Genomic DNA, 21,183 nt, shown 5'->3' with positions numbered 1-21,183 from the left:
GTCCCAACAGGTGTGCTTCTGTGGGAGGAAGCGGCTTGGGCCTGACGTTCGGTAGGTAGGCAATCAGCTCGTGGAATGTTCTGAGAGGTCTCTAGAGTCACCCAGAGTGGGATCTGGGAGCAGGAGCCATGGGCGACTAGCTGAGAATCCCTGAGCAAGTCAGCGCGGTAGCTCCAATTTCTCCATATCTCGTGGGGGCCCAAAATGGGATCGCGTTTACAGAGCCCTGATGAAAGGAGCTTTGCACTTGGCTGTTGTGGACACTCTGCAGATACAGCATGGGTCCCCAGCCAAAATTTGGTTCAGATGTGGAGATTGACAATGCTTCCCCCTCTCGCCCTCCAAGAAGGCAGCTTCCTGGAGAGCGCAAGGTGGGCTTCCAGAGCTGCTCCTAAAATGGCCTGAGGGAGCTGGGAAGGAGGCTGGCTTGGGGCTAGATGGTGGCTAGGAAGTGGGGACCTGGTGAGGTTTGAATTTCCTGCTGGTGCCAAAGGGACAGCACCCTGGCTTTCTCGAGGGTTTGCCCATATGTGGAGCAGCAGGGAAGAGGGAGGGGTGAGCTTCAAAGCTGTCAGCAGACATAACAAGTGGCGGTGGACTCTTGCGCTGGCACTAAGGGCCCAGCACGTGTCCTTGTTGTCCTGCCCCCCAGCAGCTGGCCGTCTGCCTTTTCCCATGAGGGGCATGAGCCCAGGCTAAGCCCTGCCTTGCACCCCTTCTGCAGGGCACCCCACGGCCTGCTCCGTGCCCACCTATGGCACACGTGGGCCTCCTTCACCCAACCTGCCCGGATCAGTGTTCCTTGTGTGTCCCTGTGGGATGCAACTGTCTTTGCATAGGAAGCAAGGTTTTATTTCCCAATTAAAAGAGCTTCCTGCATGGCAGGTGAATCACACCCACCCACGAACACACAGACAACACTAGTACCTTACCTCGCCAAAGAACGAGCAGCCCTCGCTGGGGACCTGAATCCCCAGGCTGCGGCTTCCCGAGAGTCGCCATGAGTTTCATCCAACAGGAATTGTCGCCCACCCATGCAGAACGCAGCTCGTTAGCGCCATGGTCGCCACCTAAAGCTAAAGCTAGTCAAGTCTCCTTAGAGTCGTGCAAAGAAATGCAGTAAGCGTGAAAGGCAGAATTATTCTGGGTTCCATTTTTAACTTTAATGCATGACCTCAGAACGATATTATTTTAAAGTTCTTTTTTCTTTTCATGTGGGTGGGTTTGTGTTCTTTTTTTCTTTTTTTAGGAGGTACCAGATTTTGAACCCAGGACCTTGTATGTAGGAGGCAGGTGCTCAGCCACTGAACTACATCCACTCCCCAGTAAAGTTGTTTTTTGTTCTTTGTTTTCAGGAGGTACTGGAGCTTGAACCCAGGACCTCGCATATGGGAGGCAGGTGCTCAACCACACACACTACATCTGTTCCCCATATTTTGTGGGCTTTTGAAGGAGCACCTGGCTTTCTGGTGAATCCTAGCAACAGCGAAATTTTAAACATGGTAGGTGCTGAAGAAATGCTGAACCCCCAGTGGAAAAGCCTGCATACAGCCTGACTTTATAGGAGGTAGAATAGTTTTCATTAGCAATGATGATGACAAAACAGCAGCAATGAAAGTAGCACCAGCCACCCTTTGCTGATCACGCTGTGCCTGAAAGCCTGGCATTGTCTCGAGCTTTTCAGTTACGAGTCAATACGTTTCTCTTCCTACTTTAGCTCGTTGGCGTTCCTGTCCCTTACAACCAAGAGATTCCCGGTACAAGTTCATAACCGAACGTACAATCAGAGGAACATGCTCTGCAAGGTTTTGTAGGATGGCAACATGTTAGGTCCAAAATCTCTTATCAATTCCCAAACCCAAAATGCTCCAAAATCCAAAAATATTTTTATCGTTTGGCACCAAAGCTCATCTGTGGCAAAATCTAAACCCGACTGCTCTTTGACTCATTAGGGTGTTTATTCTGTTTAGTGTGAATATTCATACGTTTTGCTACAAAAATAGTAATTGATTTAATATTGTAGGCTGTCACAGGCTTTGCCAAGGAGTTCTTTAATATAGACCATCTGACTTCTAAAACCTCCAAAGTTCTAAATTCTCAAACACATCTGGTCCTGGGTTTTGGAAGCCCAGTGTCCGTTTGGACGGCGAGGCCAGGGGTTTTTAAACATGCAAGGGACAAGACTCGTGTTTCCCAGCAGTTCTATTTTTTTTCGTCAATCATGCCATTTTCTTATAATATAAACATAGGCATTTCTAATTTGTCTTGGACTGAAATGTGCTTGTGACAGAATCTATCCCGAGTTCCCAAACCCAATTACAGTTTGCATCATTTCGGAGACCACTCACTTACACGCAGGCCCATCTGCAGGTTCATTGCTGTGATGTATTTCGGCTTCGTGTACCCAGGTTCACTGGCCTTGTCTCGACCTTGGAAATGTTGTGGTATTTTACGGTGTGTGGTGACATTTATGGGCCCATTTGGACACCCACAAAGAGGTTGATTTCCATAGATTAAATGTCAAGTTTGAAACCGTCCAGGGTAATTGCATCTTCGAGAGTTGTCCACTTCGATTCTCAGTGGGGGCTGTGGACTGGACACTTGGGCCATATTTAGAGTCCCCGAGTGCAGGCCAAATTGCTCAATGCTGAAAGGTCAGCCTGTGAGTCTTGAATCTCAGGGGAACAGTGAGAGATGGTGGGAGATGAGGGGCGGGGGCAGGCAGGGGAATCATGGCAGTGCAATTCGATACTGCAGAAATGTTGCCTCATTTTTTTTTTTCTTTAAATAAATGCACATTATGTGGTTAGTGAATAAATGATCAGAGGCCAAAACCCCACCAAGTGTGGTTTCCTAGATATTGGCTAGCTTTACAAATCTAACCATCTCAGTATTAATGAGAGCCAGAAGGTAAAAATGAATCCACACTTTAATGTTTTAAGTAGAACCAGTGGGAAGGGGCACTAAGGCCATGTACATAAACTTGGAGGAAGCTTCATTTAAATAAAAGGGCAGCAGAAGGCATCACACGGGGTCCCAGATGTTTAAGCCTATTTGTGTGCTCATTGTCCAAAGGACCTGAGCTTCTGCAGACTTTGATCTGGGGCTCTTGAATTCTTATTCTTGCAAGGAGCTGGAGGGAAGGGGATCGAGTGTGGGGAGGACAGCACCCATTTCCTCCGCTGGCACCCAGGGGGCACAGAGGGACCCAACAGCCTCGAAAACCTTTCCAGCTGGGACCTCGGTTCTCCCTGGAGGCTTGGGCCGTCCACAGTGGTGTGGCCTGCTCGCTCTGGCCATCTCCACCTCCCATCTCTCTAAAGGTCAGGGCCACGGGTCATCACAGACCGGCCAGTGAAAAGCAGAGCGAGTCGACCCGCCCACGGTTTCAGAAGTCAGACGGGCCATGCTGATCTCTTGGCGCATTCAAGAAACCCCATGTTTTCCGCTAGACGTTTTGCTGCCAAATCACCACGGGCAAGCAGGCCACACAGAAGGGGTCGCTCTGGTTCATTTTGTGATCACGAACTAGAACTAAAAGCAAAGCCTGGCACTGGAAGTCCATGTTCGACCGCAGGTTTGCTGCCTCACATGTGCCGTCGGATGGAAATGCCGTCCTTGTGCGGCTGAGATGAAGGTGGATGTCGAGGCCTGGCTTTTCCTGGGCCCTCCAATGTGGTAGCGGCATCTGATCACAATAAGGGACATGTGTTTCGAGGGTAGATGCCTTGCCCATAGCTATGACTGAAATGCCAAAACACTAGGATTTAAGAGGGATAGGTTTGGCTAAGCATCAGTTGTTTAGTCTGCATTAGGCCAAACATCTGGGTGATTGGAAACATCGTTGGGACTGAATGGCCCACGTAACCTCATCTCACATACGCTCAGCCGGGCCAAGGCCAATGAAAAACAGATTTGGTCCGAGGAGGGTGCTCTCTGAATAGGAGAGGAGAGAACATGGCCACATGTGTTCAATGCCTTGCTCCCCCTTTTCTCAGAGCCCTCAACTTCCTCCTTCAAACACACATGGCCTGGGGGTGGTGAACGGGGTATCAGGTTGTGGCAACCGTGGGGTTTCACCGTGGCCGTGGCCCACGTGGCAGGCCACGGCACAGGTACTTGGAGACTTCCTGGGTGACTCCCTTATTTCTTCCAGGCTGGGGGGCCCATGAGACAGTAAGTGTCCCTCTCTGGGGGTGGAGGAGGCATGTGGGGAGACAGAGAATGTTCTAGGTGGCTGCGAGGAGTATTCTGTTGCCTGGCTGTACCCTCCGCCCCTGGGTAGCTGGCTCGGGGTGTCTGCAGCCAGAACCCTAAGTAAGGATGCTGATAGCGCAAACCACATCCTGGAGACTTTTTACAAAGAACAAAGTCCCCGAATCAGGGAAGCTGCTCGGCCAGGGTCTCCTGGGATTGGAGGCTCTGAGCCCAGGCTTGAAGGGGGCTGCAGCCTCGTGGGCATTCTGCCCCCTGATACTTGGTGCCCGCAAGTCATGGGGTCTATTTAGCGGCTTGCCAGAGTGCTTGAGGCAAGTGGTCAGGGTGGGTTCAGGCTCTAAATGACTCTGAAGACGGTGACATTCGGATGGGCCACAGCACGTCCACGCAGGCCTGGACAGGGGGCGCCAGGAAGGTTCTGGATGGACAGGCCCTGGCGTGGGCTCGTCAGACAGAACCTGCTCAGGTCCCGGTCAGACCCAACACAGCAGGACCAGGGAGGGGTCACGCCACAGACACGTGACGAGCCAAAGCAGGGAAGATTGTGGCTCTGCCCCACCCCCTCCAGCCACTCGGAGGAAAAGGGGACCAGCTCCCCAGTGCTGCCTCCCACTGCCACTCTCCAACCAGCTTGGGGGTCCTCGGGGTGCCGGCTTCTGCTTCCGGCACTACTTAGGCTGTGGGACACCCCCCAACCGGGGGACCTGGAGGACAGGCAAGGGGCTGGTGGGAGCCACACACCTGGCATGAACCAGGCAGTGCAGCAACAGGGTGTCCTGCTGTCCCGGGGGAAGGAGTGTGTCCAGGCTGGCCGGCCAGGCCGCCGGCGGGTAGGGGACGTGTGCTCACAGCACACCAGGAGATGGACACTCAGTGCCTGTAAAGTGGCGGGCTTGTCGCATGAATCCTAAAGCCCCACTCCCTCTGAGAAGTGGCCTGGGACAAGCAGCTACAGAAACAGCGGCCAGCAGCCTCTGTCCCCACCGTGGCCAAGGGCGGGAGTGACCGCTTCACGGAAGAGCCCAGGAAAAGATCTCAACGATCACATCCCTTCCGGGGTTCCAGAGAGCCCCAAGACACCCGAGGAAGAAGCCACCCAGAGAGTCTTGTTTGCCTTATTCATCCTATTAGCCAAAGACGGGTGTGGGGGCACCTGTGGAGTCAGATGCTTGCTCCCTGCGACGTTCCAGAAGCAGAGAAGGAGGGGGGCTCGGGGGGCTCCGTCCTCCGCGGGAGGCAGGCCCCCGTCCCCTCGGGCGCTCAGTGGATGCCCTGCTCAGGCCAGCCCAGCTCCTTGGCGTAGGCGCCTTTGCAGCTTCTGATCTCGTAATCGTGCTCCAGGCACTTGTTCAGACCTGGCACCCCGGATCTCCAGCCGATGAAACCCTGGGTCGTCGGCGGAACTGGGGGTGACGGCAGGACCTGCTGAGGAAACGCAGGGGCTTTAGTCACCTTGGGTGGCCGAGGCAAGGGCGAAGCACCGAGGGGCGTGGGGTGCCCGCGGCCGGGCTGCAAGGAGGGGCCTGGTGGGGAAAAGGCAGGAATTGAAACCAGAGTCCCTGACATGCACGGGAAGTCTCCACCTCCTGCAATTCATTAACATCCAACACTTTGCTTATCTGGTAAAGTTGAACATATTTCATTCATGACCTCTGGTAAAATTTTTATTTGATAAAAGAGCAAGAAAGAGAGAGAGAGAAAAAACTAAGGTGCAGAAATATCAACTAGGACATTTCACACTGCCCTTTATAAAACATATGACAATAGGTCAGATGCTTGGTGCTCTGGCCATGACAAATCTTCCTATTTTGATAAGACGGCTTGATGACACACACACACACACACACTGCAGAGTCCACAGGAGCACAAGGATTGAATTAAAAGCCAACAGCAAACCAAAAGGAAAAAAAGAGTCTATCTGAAATGAAAAAACACAATTGCATTGGTTAATTCCATGGACAGTTTGGAAAATTCTGGAAACCGAGGGTAAATGTGCAGACGGGTTCCCCCTCAATTTGAAACAATCTTCAGTTCTGCCCTTAGGAGGCAAGCGGAACAAAGAGAACAGCGAGGGCTGTTGTTCTAAGGGCAGAGCCGAGATGAAGAGGCTTAATACGCTCTGGGTTACGAGGTCACCCCTGGCTGGCGGGATCTGCCAGGCAGGGGTGGGTGGGGGGCGGCGGGTGGGCCGGCTGCCGCTGGGGGACAAAGCCCTTTAAAAGCTGTTCTGGATGAAGTAGTAAAATCAGTCTCCCAAGAGGCCACACCGAAGTTGCCTCCAGCTGCTATGGACAGAATTGCTCAGAAGTTCCAAGGCTACTTGTCCAGACAGGCCTTTGGGGGCACAGAGGCTAGTTTTTGAGTCACTATCCAACTTGAAAGAGCCACACTACTGAAAATCACTGAGATGCTGCTTTTCACCCATCACGTTGGCAAAGAGGCTGCCATAGGAGTGCGGGCTAGTTCCATCTTGGTGAAGGGCAATCTCTGCTAAAATTGTCATGGCAAGCACACTTTGACCGGATAATCGGCTCCTGGGCACTTATCCTAAGAGACTCTTGCACATGCACACCTGATACTAGTGCAGCTGATGCAGCGGAGCCCTGTTTGTGAGAGCAAATGCTTGGAAACAACCTCAGTGTCCATGACTGGGGACTCATTAAATTATGGCCCATCCATATCGCGGAATATATGCAGTGGCTTAAACGGATGCCGCAGTGTTGTATGTTCTGCGACGGAACAGCCTCTAAGTAAACTGTTAAGGGGACAGTGCATAGTAAACACATGAAATAGGGTACCGTTAGTGTAAAAAGGGGAGAGGGGCCCTCTGGGCTTGTCTGTGTGCTCTGTCTATGGAGGGGCGCATGAGGCACCGCCACACAGGTCCTGGGGGGCAAGGGAGCCAAGGGGACTCCCCATAGCAGGACTTTGAGTGTCAAGGATGCCTGTTGAAAAACAAATATATTTTTAAAGGCTCCCTCCACCCAAAGAGGATGGGAAGATGGAAGAAGGAACTAATGTCCATTTCTTTCCCAAGGAAAGAAGTTGAGAGGGAAGCAGAGGCTGCGTGTGTCTCTCACCTGGACCAGGGTCCTTGTGCTGCCCCCTGCCCACGAGCTGGGCCACCTTCACACACGCCTTTGCTCCTAAGCGGGAGGTTCCCACAGCAGCAAACAATGGCACCGCCCGTTCTGGTGCCAGGACAGCTCCTCTCGGTTCTCCAGCCAGGAGGGCCTACTGTGCTGCTGCCCGGGTGGAGGCGCCGCCTTGGAAAAGACCAGGATTCTGGCTGCAGCCGCCACCCACCGAGCAGGCCGGGGTGCCCGGCACGGGTGGGGGGTGTCCGGTCCAGCAGATGGGAAGGGGCTGAGTGGGACAGCACGCTTTCCTGTCTGCAGATGCGAAATGGGCTCCCCACCTCTGGGCTCTTTTCTGGGGGGGGGGAGGTGGAGGAAGGGAAGCGGGGAGTTCAAACCCAGCCACGGAGAACTTGCTGCCCCCTCTTCCTCCTCAGCCCCCACAGCACACCTGGCCCACACGAGTCAGGCTTTTGTGCTTGCAGAGAGCAGGTCCCTAAAGGTGCGCATTTCATGTGCACGGGGCCACTTTGTTTCCAGGCTCCTGTCCCAAGGAGATCAGACAGAGAGCAGACGTGTCTGCAGGTGTTATGGCCCCAAGTCCTCAAAGGCAAACGCCTAGACATGCAGGGATAGGGGAATGTTAAATAAATGGTGGAAGAGCCGTACAATGGAGAAAATCAGGATGATTGAGAATGCTGTTTTTATCTGCACGGAAAGATACCCAGAAGATACCGTCAAGTGAAAAAGGAGGTTAAGTTTGTGGTTTGCTTTTACGTGTCTGTGTCCATTGGAAGGGCAGTCGAGGGTACCAGTTAAGAGCAAGCTGCTTCTGGAGGCGGACGCGCTTGTCATACGACCAGCCTTCCTCAGCTGCTGTTTACTCATCTGCAAAATGGGTTGGAGCATGACAATATTACCTTCTAGGATTGTGGGGCACACGCAATGAGCTCACCCATAGAAAGCGCTCCACGCCATGGGCACTGGGAGGCGATCGAGGCAGCATTTCTTGGTGTTTACTCTTAGAGGTGTGCAGATGCAAAGAGAAACATCTGGAAGGGATCCCCTCCCCACAGGGCAAGGATAGATATTTTAATGACTTTATTATTTATACTTTGTTGCATTTCTAAAAAATATTTTAACAAAATCTTTATTGCTTTATAATTGGGAAAAATAAAATCAAGTCAACTTAGCTCAGTGGAAAACATTCATTCACTCATTCGTCCGGGCAACAGATGCTGAGACGCCAAGGGATGTCAGGAAAAGAAAATTCAGAGCCAAGCCGGCGGCCCTGGCTGGGTATCTCCCCTCGCTCCGTGACGTCCCCTCCCTCCCTAGATGGGCAGAGGGCAAGACTGAGGGCCAAAGCGGTGACCCCGGGAGAGGAGGCCCAGGGACGCCCGAGGGCCCCCGGCCAGGTGCTTTAGGCTCTCAGGCCACTGGGTTCTTGGGTGGGAGCTCCGAAGCCCTCTCCCCTCTGGGACTGCCTGCTCCCAGCCCCAGCAGAGAGCCCAGCTTTTAGGTGACAGCCCTTGCCACCTCCCGGCCCTGCTTGCTACTCTCCAAGGGCTCCCACGCTACCTGGACTCCAATTCCACCTCCTCCCTCTGGCCTCCAGGTCCCGGGGGCCCGGCGACGCCCCCTTCTCTGTCCACACCCCTTCCCTCCTGCCCCCACCCCGGCTCCTGCGCTCCAGCCGCACCGCTCTCCCTCGCTGTGCCTGGACCACACTGACCGTCGCCCTGTCCCAGGGCTTTCGGTCATGCTGCTCCCTCGCCTGGGCGGCTCACCCCAGGGCTGGCTCCAGGCCTCAGCTTAAAGGGCACCCCCTTCCCTGACCCCCGAGCCCCGCGCCCCGTGAGGCTCCAGCACATCGCAGGTGTATTTCCTGCGGGGCGTCTAGCATTCTGTTGACTTTCTGGCTTAATGTTTCCCGCTCCCCACCCTCACCCCTAACCTGAGGGCTGGGGGCTTACTCTTGGGGTCCCACTACTCACTGCTTGCCCAGACAAGCACCCAGCACCCAGTAACGCCGACAGTCATTAGCACTCTCCAGGAAGGCCGGGCGCGATTCTACGGGCCTCGTGTCCGTCATCCCACTGAACCTGGCCCTGCTCCCAGGTAGAGGATCTCATTAACCCCCACTTTACAAGGGAGCAAATGGAGACACAGAGAGGTTGAGCAACTTGCCCAAAGCCACACAGGAGGTTAGCGGCAGGGCGGGACTTGGACCTTGGCTGTCTGAGTCCAGGGCCCGGCCTGTACTGGCCGCCCCTGCAAAGGGTGGCTGACTGGGCACGTTGAGCCCACAGGGGCTTGGCTTCCCGCTGCTTTTGCAGAGCTGGAGGAGCATGCCTGGCACACGCAGACAGGTAGCCTGATGAGCGTCCCGCTCCTGGAGAAGGGCGTGGAAACCCGACCCCGCCCGTGCGCGCACCTCTGTGCTCTTTTGCCTTGGCGATGGGCTTCCAGCATCTGTAGCGGACAAGATTTCCACCGGGGCTTATTTCATACTTATGAAGGCAAGTACTTAAAAGGAGCTTTGCTCACCTTGATGTATTTCTCCACTGGGGTCACCGGCCGGATACGGAAACGCTCAGGGAGCTCGATTTTGGGCTTTGGGGTGGGGCGCTCCTCTTCTTCGCTTTTGAGCAGCTGAAAGAGAAGCCCCAGAGACGGGAGACCTCAGGGCGACAAGGGTGGCAGGCTTCTCTTTATCGCCCCCTCCCCCAGCCCCCAGAGGGCCGCATTGTGGAGACGACAGGAGTGGGACGTGGGGAAGTGAAGTGACTCGTTCCAGTCACCCAGTTAGAAAGGAGAAGAGCGGGGACTTCACACGGGCCAGCTCGGCACGGAGCTGTGATCAGCTGCTGCCCGCTCAGCGCCACCTGCTACTTGACAGTCTTCCGAGAGGTCATCAGAGAAAACTTTCCAGGCTATGGACTTGAGGTAATAAATGCTAATGAGGTTTCAGGACCAACTTTCAAACTGTTCGAGGACAACCTCCCTCCCCGCTTTTTAATTTTTTCAGCAGTTTTGAACTCTTGAAAACCCTATCTAATTACATAGAAAGAATATTAATATAGATTCCATTTATGCGTGTTATATTAATAAAGACTCATTTATGCATACAATTTCCAATTGTGTAACTCCCAAAGAATTAAAAAAACTCATTAAGAATGGCATAATTTCAAAGCCGGGGGAGGGGGGGCGAAGTGAATGACAAATGGGGATTTCGCTGCCCTGAACCCTGACTGGTTTCAAGTAAGTAGTTCTTCAACACTGCACGCCGCCAAACGGCGAGGCTTCCTCGCGTTCTCTCCTGGAGATGGCTGGAGAGGTTGCAGACCCGCGGCCCGTCGCCCCACCGAGGCTTCGCAAGCGTTTTGCTTGGTGTTTTATAAATCGGGGCCACCTTCTAAACTCAGATTTATTCTAAACATCTGGGTTTCTGGACCCTCCTAAGCAACCAGAACATGTTGGTGGAAGCCCACGGGGCCACCCTCAGGTGGGCTGGTGGGGGCTGCCTCTTGGGACGGAGCCAGGGGCTGCTGGCTGGTGCCACCACCACGCCTTCCACCACGCCTGGCTCCTTCTCCCGTTGCTGTTATCTCTGTGGTCCCTGTGGACCTCTGGACTTGGGGCCCTTGGTTTTGAGGCATACAAAGAGGATGTCACCGGGCTAACTAGCCTTCCACGTGCCTGCGCATCCCCTCCGGACGTCCTGCTCTCTCAGTGAGGCAGCTGAGGCCCGCCCTCCCTCTCGGGATGGGGAGCCTGGGGCCACTGTGGCCTGGGCCGGCAGGCAGCCCCTCAGCCCCTGTCTGGACCAGCTGTAGGACTCTGCCCTTCTTTGCTCTCCATTTCCTACCCTGAAAAATGGCCATGAAACAGCCCCTCCCACCACACAGGCTGGTGTGAAGGTGACCTGAGCTGGTTAAGCACCTAGATAAGAACGCAGGACAGGCCCGGTATGCAGCAAGTGCTCAATGTATGCATGAAAAGGAAGGAAGCTTTTGGCTTCAGATTTACTGATCTTCCCCTGCAACATATTTATATTCATTCTTAAACATTTACGCCATCTCAAAACTGCTCCTTCTCAAAAACACACACAAAACCAAAAAAACTGCTCACTCTTCCAAATGAGGGATTTTATAACTTACGGGCTCATAAAGCATCTATTTACCTCCTTGAGGGGGGTGGTTAAAAATCCCCAGTTCTTGGCCCAGTTTTGCCTTGCTTCAGTTTCAGCCTTCAGGCGGTATTTCCTGAAAAAGAAGTTTCTAAGTGCTGGGCGGTATTTGAGCGAGTCTGAAGTCACAAACCCGAGTTACGCTCTTCATCCCACGTTAACTGAAGAGGGCCGGGTGCTGGTGAGGGCTACGTGGTCCCTGCCACCGTCGAACTCGCACCTGCTCAGAGGAGACTGATGTCTAAAGAAACAGGGGCGCTGGTTAGAGCCTGCATGGGAGGAAGCAGCTCTGGGAGCGGGAGGGCTGGGCGTGGACTCTGCCCAGGGGCCCTGTGGGCACCAGGCCCTCTTATTTTCGAGGACCTTGTGACCCACAGAGCTGGGCATGAAGTGACTAATCACGAAGGGACAGATCCAACACCTTCCTGGCCAGGATCGGGGGCGGGGGTGGCGGTTGGCGAGGCGCCTGCTGCGCACAGTTGGAGCAGGTGCTCGCCCTGGGCTTCCAGCAGGAGCAGGATCCCCTCTTGCCTGACCTGGAGAGTGAGCCCCCCCTTAGCTCTGCGCTCCAGGTGCTTCACTGCCTACTGCCGGCTCCACCTCAAAAAGAATTCACATGGAACACCTCCGAGCTGCGTTGAGGTCCAGCTGAAGGGCTGCCCAGTTACATTTTGCAAGCATCTAATTAAACATGTTTTTCATTTTGATGCTCCGCGTTTCTTTTCCTATTTGGGAGTCGGTGTCTGCGCACACAGCCCTTCTCCTGCCGGGTGTCCGCCACTTCGGAGGCTGTCGCGGCCCTGGGCTCTGGGCACAGAGCGGCTAAGGCAGAGTCTATTTCCAAATAATAATAGTAAAAATTACGTTACCCACAAAGATGAGCCACTAATGTAATTTAAAATTTGCTGGTAACCATGTTAAAAAGGAAGTGAAAAGAAACACCTGGAGTTAATTTTAATGACTGCTTTTTCTGTGTGGTATCTTTCAAATCCAGTGTGTATTTTACACTTACAGCTCATCCCACTTTGAATCACTTATATTTCAAGGGCTCAGTAGCCAATCTGGACATTGGTCAGCACAGTCTAAGGGCTTAAACTACCTATTTGCAGAGGAGGGGGCATCTGATTTGGGTCTTGAAAGATGAGTAGGAGTTTGTCTGTTGGAGAAGGTAGAGAAGGGCATTTCAGGTAGAAGTAATGGCCTTTCCTTTGGTAGGATTTTCTGCTGGGGGCACTTGGACAAAGAAACAGTTTTTTTAAAAGTTAATAGTTGTGAATTCTATGGCAAGCAATACTGGTTTTCCATTTATGAGAGTGATATAAAAGTTTCCTATAAAAATAAATGTATTTAAGTGAAATGAAATCATTTCAAAGAAAAATATTAAGTGACATACAGGTTTTTAAAGAAAATGGTAAAAAGTCATAAAGATGGCAAATAGAGTAACTGAAGTTTAGGATGTAACCAGTTATGTTTTATTACTAAACTTTACCCATGTGCATTTAAATTCGTAATTTAAGTTATCTGTTCCAACCTGGAAGAGATGGGATGATATTTTTAGTCATCCAATAGAACACCAATTAAAAATAACCATTACAAACGCCTGCTGGACACAACAGATCTTTTACAAAATGGATCTATATTTAAGTTAAACTTTCTTATTGAAAAGAAGGAAAATCAAAAGCTAAAGTAAAGTGCACAGGTATCTTATATTCAAACTGAACAACTATTAAGATTTTTTGGTTTCTTTTTCACCCTCTTTTACTTTGGCGAGTCTTAAAGAGCACGTGGCTAGACCGTCAACCAGCAGCATTAGCTTATGGTTGTCAAGCTTCATGCCATGGCAGAGAAGGGCCCCCCTTGCCCTCGGGTACCTCCACCCGCTTTCCTCAAGCCTCTGGCACATGGCCCTTGTGCCGGGAGGTTGGCCGCCTCCTGGACTTGGTGGGGAGACAGAGGCCGCCAGGTGTGCACCTGCCGTGGGGGGAGGCCCTGTCGCCGGCTCCCGGCTCCCGGGCAGGGCACCGCTCACCAGATCTCGTCCTGGGCCACGAGGTTCATGCGCTCGGCCGCGGCGGTGCTGATGGGTTTCTGCGCCATGGAGCCTCGGCTCTCCTGCCCTGCACGTTCTGGCCCTCGCCTCAGCGTCTCCCGTCGCCTGGGAGACCGGTTGCCGAGCAACTGGAGACGCGGCGCCCCACCTGGCAGGGGCGGGGCCTCAGGGTTCTCGGCCAGTCCCGGGGCCCTGCCAGCCTCAGCCCGCATCTGAGCCCTTGCCCACCTCTTGTTCCTCCTGCCTGGCCCCCGACCCTGCCAATGCCCCAGCAGTGCTCCTCCTCTGGGGAAACCCCAGACCTCCTCCCCTTTTCTTCAAAAGTGGGGCCCTTCCAGCTGGAAGGAGACAAGTTACTGTTGGGGGACGGGGCTCAAGCAATTGGGCTCCCATCTACCGCATAGGAGGCCCAGGGTCCCATGCCCAGGGCCTCCTGGTGAGGGCAAGCTGGCTCCTGTGGAGAGTTGGCCCACGTGGAGTGCTGGCCTGGGCGGAGTGCTGGCCCATGGAGACGTGCCGCCCCATGCAGGAGTGCCAGCCCACGCGGAGAAAATGAGACACAAAGAGACGAGACAGAGAGGAGAGATAATGGGAGGCACAGCAGACCAGGGAGCTGAGGTGGCACGAGTGAACAATTGCCTCTCTCGCACTCCAGAAGGTCCCAGGATCAGTTCTCGGAGCCGCCTAATGAGAATACAAGCAGACACAGAAGGACACACAGCAAGTGGACACAGAGAGCTGACAATGAGGGGGAGGGGGGAGAAATAAATAAATGAATCTATAAAAAAAAAGAAGCGTCTCCCCTTGGTGGAAGTCCACATACCTAGCGACAGCGCGCACGCCCCAAGGCACAGCTTAATGAACGACTTCAAAGTGAAACACCCCTTTATGTGTGATGAATCTGGACTCAGATGGGATCTCCCTTCATAAGACTTTCATGCTAATGTGCTGGAGGTGCAGTTAATGTTGGGGTTTAAGATATATTTAGGGGATTTGAATCTCTGGACTGACAATGTGATAGCCAGATCCTGAGCCTCAACAGACTCCAGCACCTACAATCTGATTTATTGGACTTACCACACTCAGCTAAGATGGAGGTGAAGAAGGACAACCACCACACCATGGAGCCTAGAGTGATTACAACTGAAAATGGGAGGATTGCATCCAGCATCCAGGTGGAATCTGAGCCTCCTCTTGACATAAAGGTGCAATGGACACAACCAATCCAGTGTCCACATAGAAGAGGTGGCATTGGATTGGGAAAAGTGGACATAATGGACAAAGGGTATGGGGAAAGGCAGGAAGAGATGAGAGGTGGAGGCGTCTTCGGGACATGGAGCTGCCCTGGATGGTGCTTCACCGGACATTGTAAATCCTCACAGGGCCTACATGATGGAATAGAGGAGAGTATGGGCCATGATGTGAACCAATGTATATGAGGTGCAGAGGTGCCCAAAGATGTACTTACCAAATCCAATGGATGTGTCATGATGATGGGAACGAGTGTTGTTGGGGGGGGGGAGAGGGGGGGTGGGGGGGTGGGGTTGAATGGGACCTCACATATATATTTTTAATGTAATATTATTACAAAGTCAATAAAAAATAAAAAAATAAAAAAAAAAAAAAAAAAAAAAAAAAAAAGTGAAACACCCTGTAGCTTCCCCCCAGATTAGGAAACAGAGCATTTCCAGCCCGATCCCCGCCCCAATCGCTCCTCCCATCCTCCCCAGCCCTGTCCACCTGTCTCAGCAGAGACTGGTTTGGCCATGATTTGACTTGTGTGTAGAGGGAATCATCTGGAACATTCTCCTTCGTGCCTGGCTTCTTTGGCCCAATGCTGTGGACAAGAGGTTCCTCCATATTGCTGTGAGTAGCCACGCACGGCTACTCGTGTCCATCCCTGAAGAGTAGTCCGTTCTGGGGTGGACACTGGGTTTGAGTTTTGGGCCAAAGTGCTGCTCTGACTGTGCCCTCCACGTCTTTTGGGAACACCTATAGGTGTATCAGTGGCATCTACTCTTTACAATGATCCCTAAGTGAAATTCCCCAATAATGACACCTCCAGCCCCCAGTACTCCACGCTCTCCTTCCCCCCCAGCCAGCATGAATTGCCTTCTCACTGGTGTGCCGCATCCATGTTTGTTAACTGACTCCTTGATCTCTCCCCAAGGCTTCCACCATTCTACCTTGCTGGAGGCCTGAAAGTGGAATATGGGGCTAAGGGAGAACAGTGGGTGGAGCACAGGGTGGGGGAACACTTCTTGGGGTGAGCAGCCTCTGGGAAGACCAGTGACCAGAGCCTGATAAAGTTGGGAGCCTGGGACAGCACGTCTTGGGGACCTCAAGCCATCTCCCGGCCCATTACAAGGTGCCGCTCTGATTGGGGGTGGGGCTTTTATGCCCCGGCCGGGTGTCCGTGAGTCCCCCTGGCTTGTCCCCCCTGGCTTGTCCCCCCCCCCTTTCCTGGCCTCCCCCCTAAGCAGCAGATCTGTACCTCTGCGGGCTGTTTGGAGCTGGCACAGCCGGCGTGTTTCGCTCCTCACCACCTCTCCACGCCCAGGTGCACGCGGCTCTTCTGGATTGTTGAAAACGCCTGGCGAAGTCACAGGGTTGAAACGGCCCCAACTCTCTGCTCAGCCAAATAGTGAGGCCTGGGCAGGGGCGGGGACCAGGGTCGACCCGGTGGCCTCGTGTGTGGGTAGCACCACCCCGCGGCAAGCGGGCGGCCGGTCGGGCGCCGTGGGGTGGACGCTCCTCAGGAGGGCAGGGGTCCCACCCGGGCCGTTCCCCGAGGCTGCTGTTCGACAATAGGAGGAAAGACATTCTTGGGAGGAAGCGTCAGGAACAGAGGATGGTGAGAGGGGGGCCGGATCCCCCGCGGAGCGGGGACAAATTCTGCTCCCCCTGGAAGCTGCTGAGACGAGGTGTGTCTAAATGATCAGTGCTGCCGGGTGATTGAAAACCAATTCGCTGACTGAGTGCCTGTTCCGTGCCAGCCCCTGTGTCTGGTACTGAGGACCCAGTAGTTCTACAAATGGTTATTGAGGACCCACTGTGCGCCGGATGCTGTGTGGGTGCTGGGGTTCCGGGGGGGTGGGGGCAAAACAGATGAGTCCCAGGGGCGCAGATGGATAATGAAGCAAGTAAACACAGACGTTCTGCAGAGCACGGGGAGAGGCACATGCGATGAGGAAAGGTGCAGCAGGGCATGAGGATAAAGGTGACAACGGGACAGGTGAGGGGGTGCAGGGGGCTATTGTAAGTGCGCGTCCAGCGAGGGCCTCTCTGGGGAGGGGCATTTGGGCACAGCTCTGGGGAGGGAAGGAAGGAGCCATGCAGTAGGACCAGAAGTTTTCCTTGCGGGAGCGGTGGGGAATAGCAAAGGTCCTGAGGTGGGCCCAGCCTGGGGTGTTTGAAGAACACAAGGAAGCCAGAGCAGCTGGAGAGTTCCCAAGGGAAAGCAAAACTAGGTTCAGAAATGGAGAGGCCAGCACTCTGCCTTCCAGGAATTCACAGACTAGTTGTGGCACTGATGTGAATGCACATAGATGTTAATGCTGCCTGATACAAGAAGCGACAGTGGAGCATGATTCAGAGAAAGTCCCAGACGAGGCAGAAAAGGCTTCCCAGAGAAGGTGATGAGTGAGCTGGGTTTTGAAGGATGAATAGGAGTTTGCCAGTCCTCCCCATTCTCCTCAGAAATAGCAACATGGGGCATCTGGAGCATGGGTATGGGACTAGAGTTTCATGAATAAGAGCACAGGCTTTGGAGTCCAAAGTGGGTTCAGGCCTGGGCTCTGCCATATCCCAGCTGAGTGACCTTGGGCAAGTTGCTTCACCTCTCTGTGCCCCAGCTTCCTTATCTGTAAAGTGAGAAAATGATAGGACCACCTGCTTGTAGGAGTCCCTGGAGGCTCGGAGGGGCGAGTGCAGAGCCTGGTCTGCACTCAGGAATGATGAAGCTTCGCTCTAGGAGTGTCCTGGTGGGGTCCTCGGCCTGGGGCACCAGCGTTGGGGTCGAGGTGAACTGGGCTTTCAGAGGAAACAGGCTTTGCTCTTCGAGGATGTCGGGTTTGTGAAAGAGGCAGCAGGTGGCCGGCTGGGCGTTCCTTCCCTCCTGACAGGTGCACCCACCCCAGCAGGCAGCGCGTACCAGGCCCTGGGCCTTCTACGTCCTCTAGTTTATCGTCACGGCAGCCCCGTGAGCAGGTGCTCGTTCTGCGGCCAGTCTGTGGGTGGAAACCCCGGCTCCGCCAGCTCAGCCACCCACCCAGGGTCCCGGAGCTGGAAGCGAAGAAAGGATTGGATCAAGCCCCAGCGGCCGCAGGCCAAGCCACCCGCCCCGGCCCTCAGGGGGGCAGGTCCTTCCTGGGGACAAGACCCCCGCGGGGGACGGCAGGCTCGAGTGCCGAAGCCCCCCTCTCCCTCCTCTCCAGGTGACTGTCCTGAAGCCCCGCAGTGGACGACAGCCGGGGAAGCAGCTCGGTCCGGGCTTTTCCCGGGTGGTCCCTGGGAGGAGGGGCCCCGCCGCGGGCGCAGTCACACCTGGCCCCAGGTGGGAAGCCGCTGAGTGCCAAGAACTCGGAGCTGCCCCGGGAGACCCTGTCCACGGGCAGGGCTCGTGCCCCTGAACTCATCACCAAACCCCCCGCTTTTAGCCCTTCAGCGCCTCCCCCTCAAGGCCGCCAGCCTCAGCAAGTAAAGACACAGAGTCCCAGGGAAATCTGAATTTCGCGGGGGCATATTTATGCTCTATTTATCCTTATGCTAAGAAATTAGTTGTTTTTTATCTGAAATTCACATTTCACCGGGCCCTGCCTCTTAGCTGGCCACCCCGCCCTCTGTGAATTTCTTCATAGCTGTGAGCACCACATCCGGCAGGTCGATGCGTCCCCGTGTGTGGAACCCCGTTTTAGTTTTTAGCTCTAGTGGGCTGTATGGCTTTGTTTTATCTAGCCTTCTCCTTCTTTCCCGGTTCTAGGGGCCAAAATCCACTCCCTCTGATATTCGAAACAAGAAATTCAGGGGTCTCTGATAGGCACGATTTCTCTACCTAATCCTCTTTTTGTTTTATGGGTTTTTTAAAAAAAAATTGTTGTTCAGCATTGATTTCAAACAGGAAGGGCTGAGGGAGAAAAAAAAGACTGCCACACTTGCTCGTTATACATGAGAAACTAAGAAAATATTTATGGCTGGTGGAAGGTTCGCCATGTTCCAGTATATTAATATTTTTGGCCTGCTCTCAGCTCTCCGGGACAGTTTTTTGTTTTTCTTTTTTTCATTTTTCTATTGCTGTATAAAACATTTCGGCAACTGGAGCCAACTTTTTAGTTTTTAAGAACAGTTTTCCTTCTCCTTTTTTGATTTCTCTTTTTCCAACCACCCAGTGCTCTGTGCCCTGCGGGGGCCTGCCAGCCGGGCTGCCTTTCCCCCAGCCCCGACTGACACCTCCACTGCGCAACGGCGGCGTGTGGGGCCTCGAGCGGCAAGAGCCTGTTTGCAGGGGAGGTATTTGACGGCTTACCTGAGCTGCGCTTAAGGAACAGGAAAGTTCTCGGCTTTCCACACCCATTATGCTCTCTTTAGTTACAGCAAAATAGTCTGCGTCCACACACCCAAAGGAACAACGAACGTCATTCTCTGAGGCTTACTGAAGAAGGCAAAAAGCCACCCCCTCCCGCCGCTCCCTGGACGCCTCTGTTCTGGAGAGCTTGTTCTCCACTTGGCCCAATGGCCAATTAAGTCTCCAATGAGAGGCCTCCCGCCAGGTGGAGGGGGGTCTGTGTCCTGTTCCCTCTCTCCGGGCCCCTCCTACCACTCATGAGCCTGCCTCGTGGGAGGGGAGAAAGGCGGGTGAAGAGAAGAGGAAGTGACAGCAAGGGGCAGAACGAGCGGATTCCCAGGCGAGGCCCTTCTCAGCATCTTGGCATTTACGGTGGCAGGGCCCAGCCAGAGCAGGGAGGAGCCGGTGGCTTCTGCAACTGACCAGCCCCTTTCCAGCTGGAGGTCAGTCCCAGGGCCCGGAAGGCCCCTGTCTGGGGCACCCCTGCTCTGAGAACGGGGCAGGGGGGAGGTCCTCTCTGCGTGGTTTCAGTGTAGCTTTTCCACGAATATGGAATGTAAGTGGAACTAAGGGCAGTTTTTCTCTGTTACTCTAGAGACGTTTTACTTTACTGGACTGGAGATGGGGAGAGCTTTGCCACCAGGGAGGGGCAGGCGTCCTGGGGACCTACGGCCGACAGAGGGTCAGCGAGTGAGTGCATTTGGTTTTGAAGGGAAACTGAGTCACTGGGCAGAAAGGGGGAGGGAGACGTTTTTCCTGTTCTCCATAGTTACAGCCTGGATTCATTTTTCTCACTCCTGCGCTAGGGGAACTCCGTTTAGTCTCCTTTCGTTGAGACTTCAGGCAAGATGTCTTTGAACGGCCATTCATTCATTCAACAGGTGTTTATTGGCTAGGGCCTGGCATTTGGTACTGGGGACCCAGCAGTGACAAGAGACCTCGTCCCCACCCGCAGGGGGTTTCCAGTTTGGTAAACAATTTGGCTGATTTTTAGACAGGGACACGTGCTGTAATGGAATGCAAAGGGTGCCGAGGGGTCAGGAATGCCTCGAGCAGGGCGGTCAGGGAAGGTGGCACTTGAGTGGGAGCCCAAACTGTGCAGAGCGGTCCTCCCTGGGGACAGCAGAGGACGGGGCCCGAGGGAGAGCCACGGCCCGTGGGGCCAGAGGGGGGCTGGCTGCCCGGCAGGCCTTGCCCTTGGGTGAGGAGTTGAGACTGCTTTCCAGGTGCCACGGTGAGCCCCTGACGGGCGGGATGCCGGCCCAGCCCACACCCTTCCAGAACCGGGTGCGTTTCAGGACCCCCGAGTGCCCACCGCCCCCAGGTCCTGGCTACCCCGGGTCAAGGGCCTCTGACATCCACCGGCTGCTCGGGTTTGGCCTGGGGCGTTGAGGCCGTCAGGGCGAGGGGAGAGTGGTGAGGAGGAGGAGGAGGAGGAGGTTTGGGGCTCCTGAGATCTTTTTTTTTGGAGGGGTCTTCCCCTCCTGTGCTTGAAGTGGCTCTGGGTTGGCGCCTCCTTTCAGGGCCCCCTCGCTCCCGGAGGCCTGGCTAATAGGCCTCGTTCTCCTGGCGGAAGGGAGGACGCGGGACCCAAGGGGGACTTCCTGCCCAGACGCCGGGCAAACAGAGCTCTCCCTTAAGGGGTCCTGGGGGGGGGAGAAAGCCACGTGCCCTGGCCGCCCCCCATGGCGACCCTGAGGCCCGCACGGAGAGTGGGGAGTGGGGGAAACGGAGGGCGGCAGGAGCTGACGGCGTTCGCGGGCTGCGCTCCCTGAGGCCAGCCCAGCCTTGACTTCCCGGCCGCCGACCCCGTAGGCCACACGGCCGTGACCTCTGGGATGGGTTTCCATCACTTACACCAAGAAAAGACCTCTCCCCCCCTGGCTGGGGAACCTCAGCTAAGCCCCCGCCCGGCCACGTGTCCCACAGAGTATGGGAAGGTGGTCCCGCCCTGTGGTCCTCGCCCGTCCTGGCTTGCCCTCAGCCCCCAGGGGCCACAGCCTGGCTTGGCCCCAGCACATCTGCTCGCTCAGCAAACACTCATGGACGTGCCGCTTCGTGCCAGGGCCTGGCTGGGTCCCGA

General features: G+C 54.5%; 1 protein-coding gene across 6 annotated transcripts; it reads right to left on the bottom strand.

The window, feature by feature from the left end:
* Positions 1 to 2,911: 2,911 nt before the first annotated feature.
* CIMIP1 (ciliary microtubule inner protein 1) lies at positions 2,912 to 13,653 on the bottom strand. 6 transcript variants are annotated; one of them, XR_189151.4, is made up of 5 exons: positions 13,517 to 13,647; positions 11,482 to 11,563; positions 9,846 to 9,950; positions 7,299 to 7,484; positions 2,912 to 5,643 (listed from the first exon to the last, which is right to left on the bottom strand). XR_189151.4 is itself a non-coding variant. In XM_004482347.5 (4 exons), the coding sequence occupies exons 1-4, from the start codon at positions 13,582 to 13,584 to the stop codon at positions 5,479 to 5,481; spliced, it is 417 nt and encodes a 138-aa protein (XP_004482404.1). In that variant the 5' UTR covers positions 13,585 to 13,653; the 3' UTR covers positions 2,912 to 5,478. The 6 variants fall into 6 exon arrangements, 2 of the variants coding, with proteins under 2 accessions (XP_004482404.1, XP_004482403.1); XR_009183282.1 differs by lacking the exon at positions 7,299 to 7,484 and having other exon boundaries at positions 2,912 to 3,760; positions 5,372 to 5,643; XR_009183281.1 differs by lacking the exon at positions 7,299 to 7,484 and having other exon boundaries at positions 2,912 to 3,688; positions 5,372 to 5,643.
* Positions 13,654 to 21,183: the final 7,530 nt, after the last annotated feature.

The sequence above is a fragment of the Dasypus novemcinctus genome, chromosome 24 (genome assembly GCF_030445035.2).
Source record: "Dasypus novemcinctus isolate mDasNov1 chromosome 24, mDasNov1.1.hap2, whole genome shotgun sequence".
Taxonomy (NCBI): domain Eukaryota; kingdom Metazoa; phylum Chordata; class Mammalia; order Cingulata; family Dasypodidae; genus Dasypus; species Dasypus novemcinctus.
Note: the sequence above shows the minus strand (reverse complement) of the source record. Positions and strands in the feature narration are given on the sequence as shown.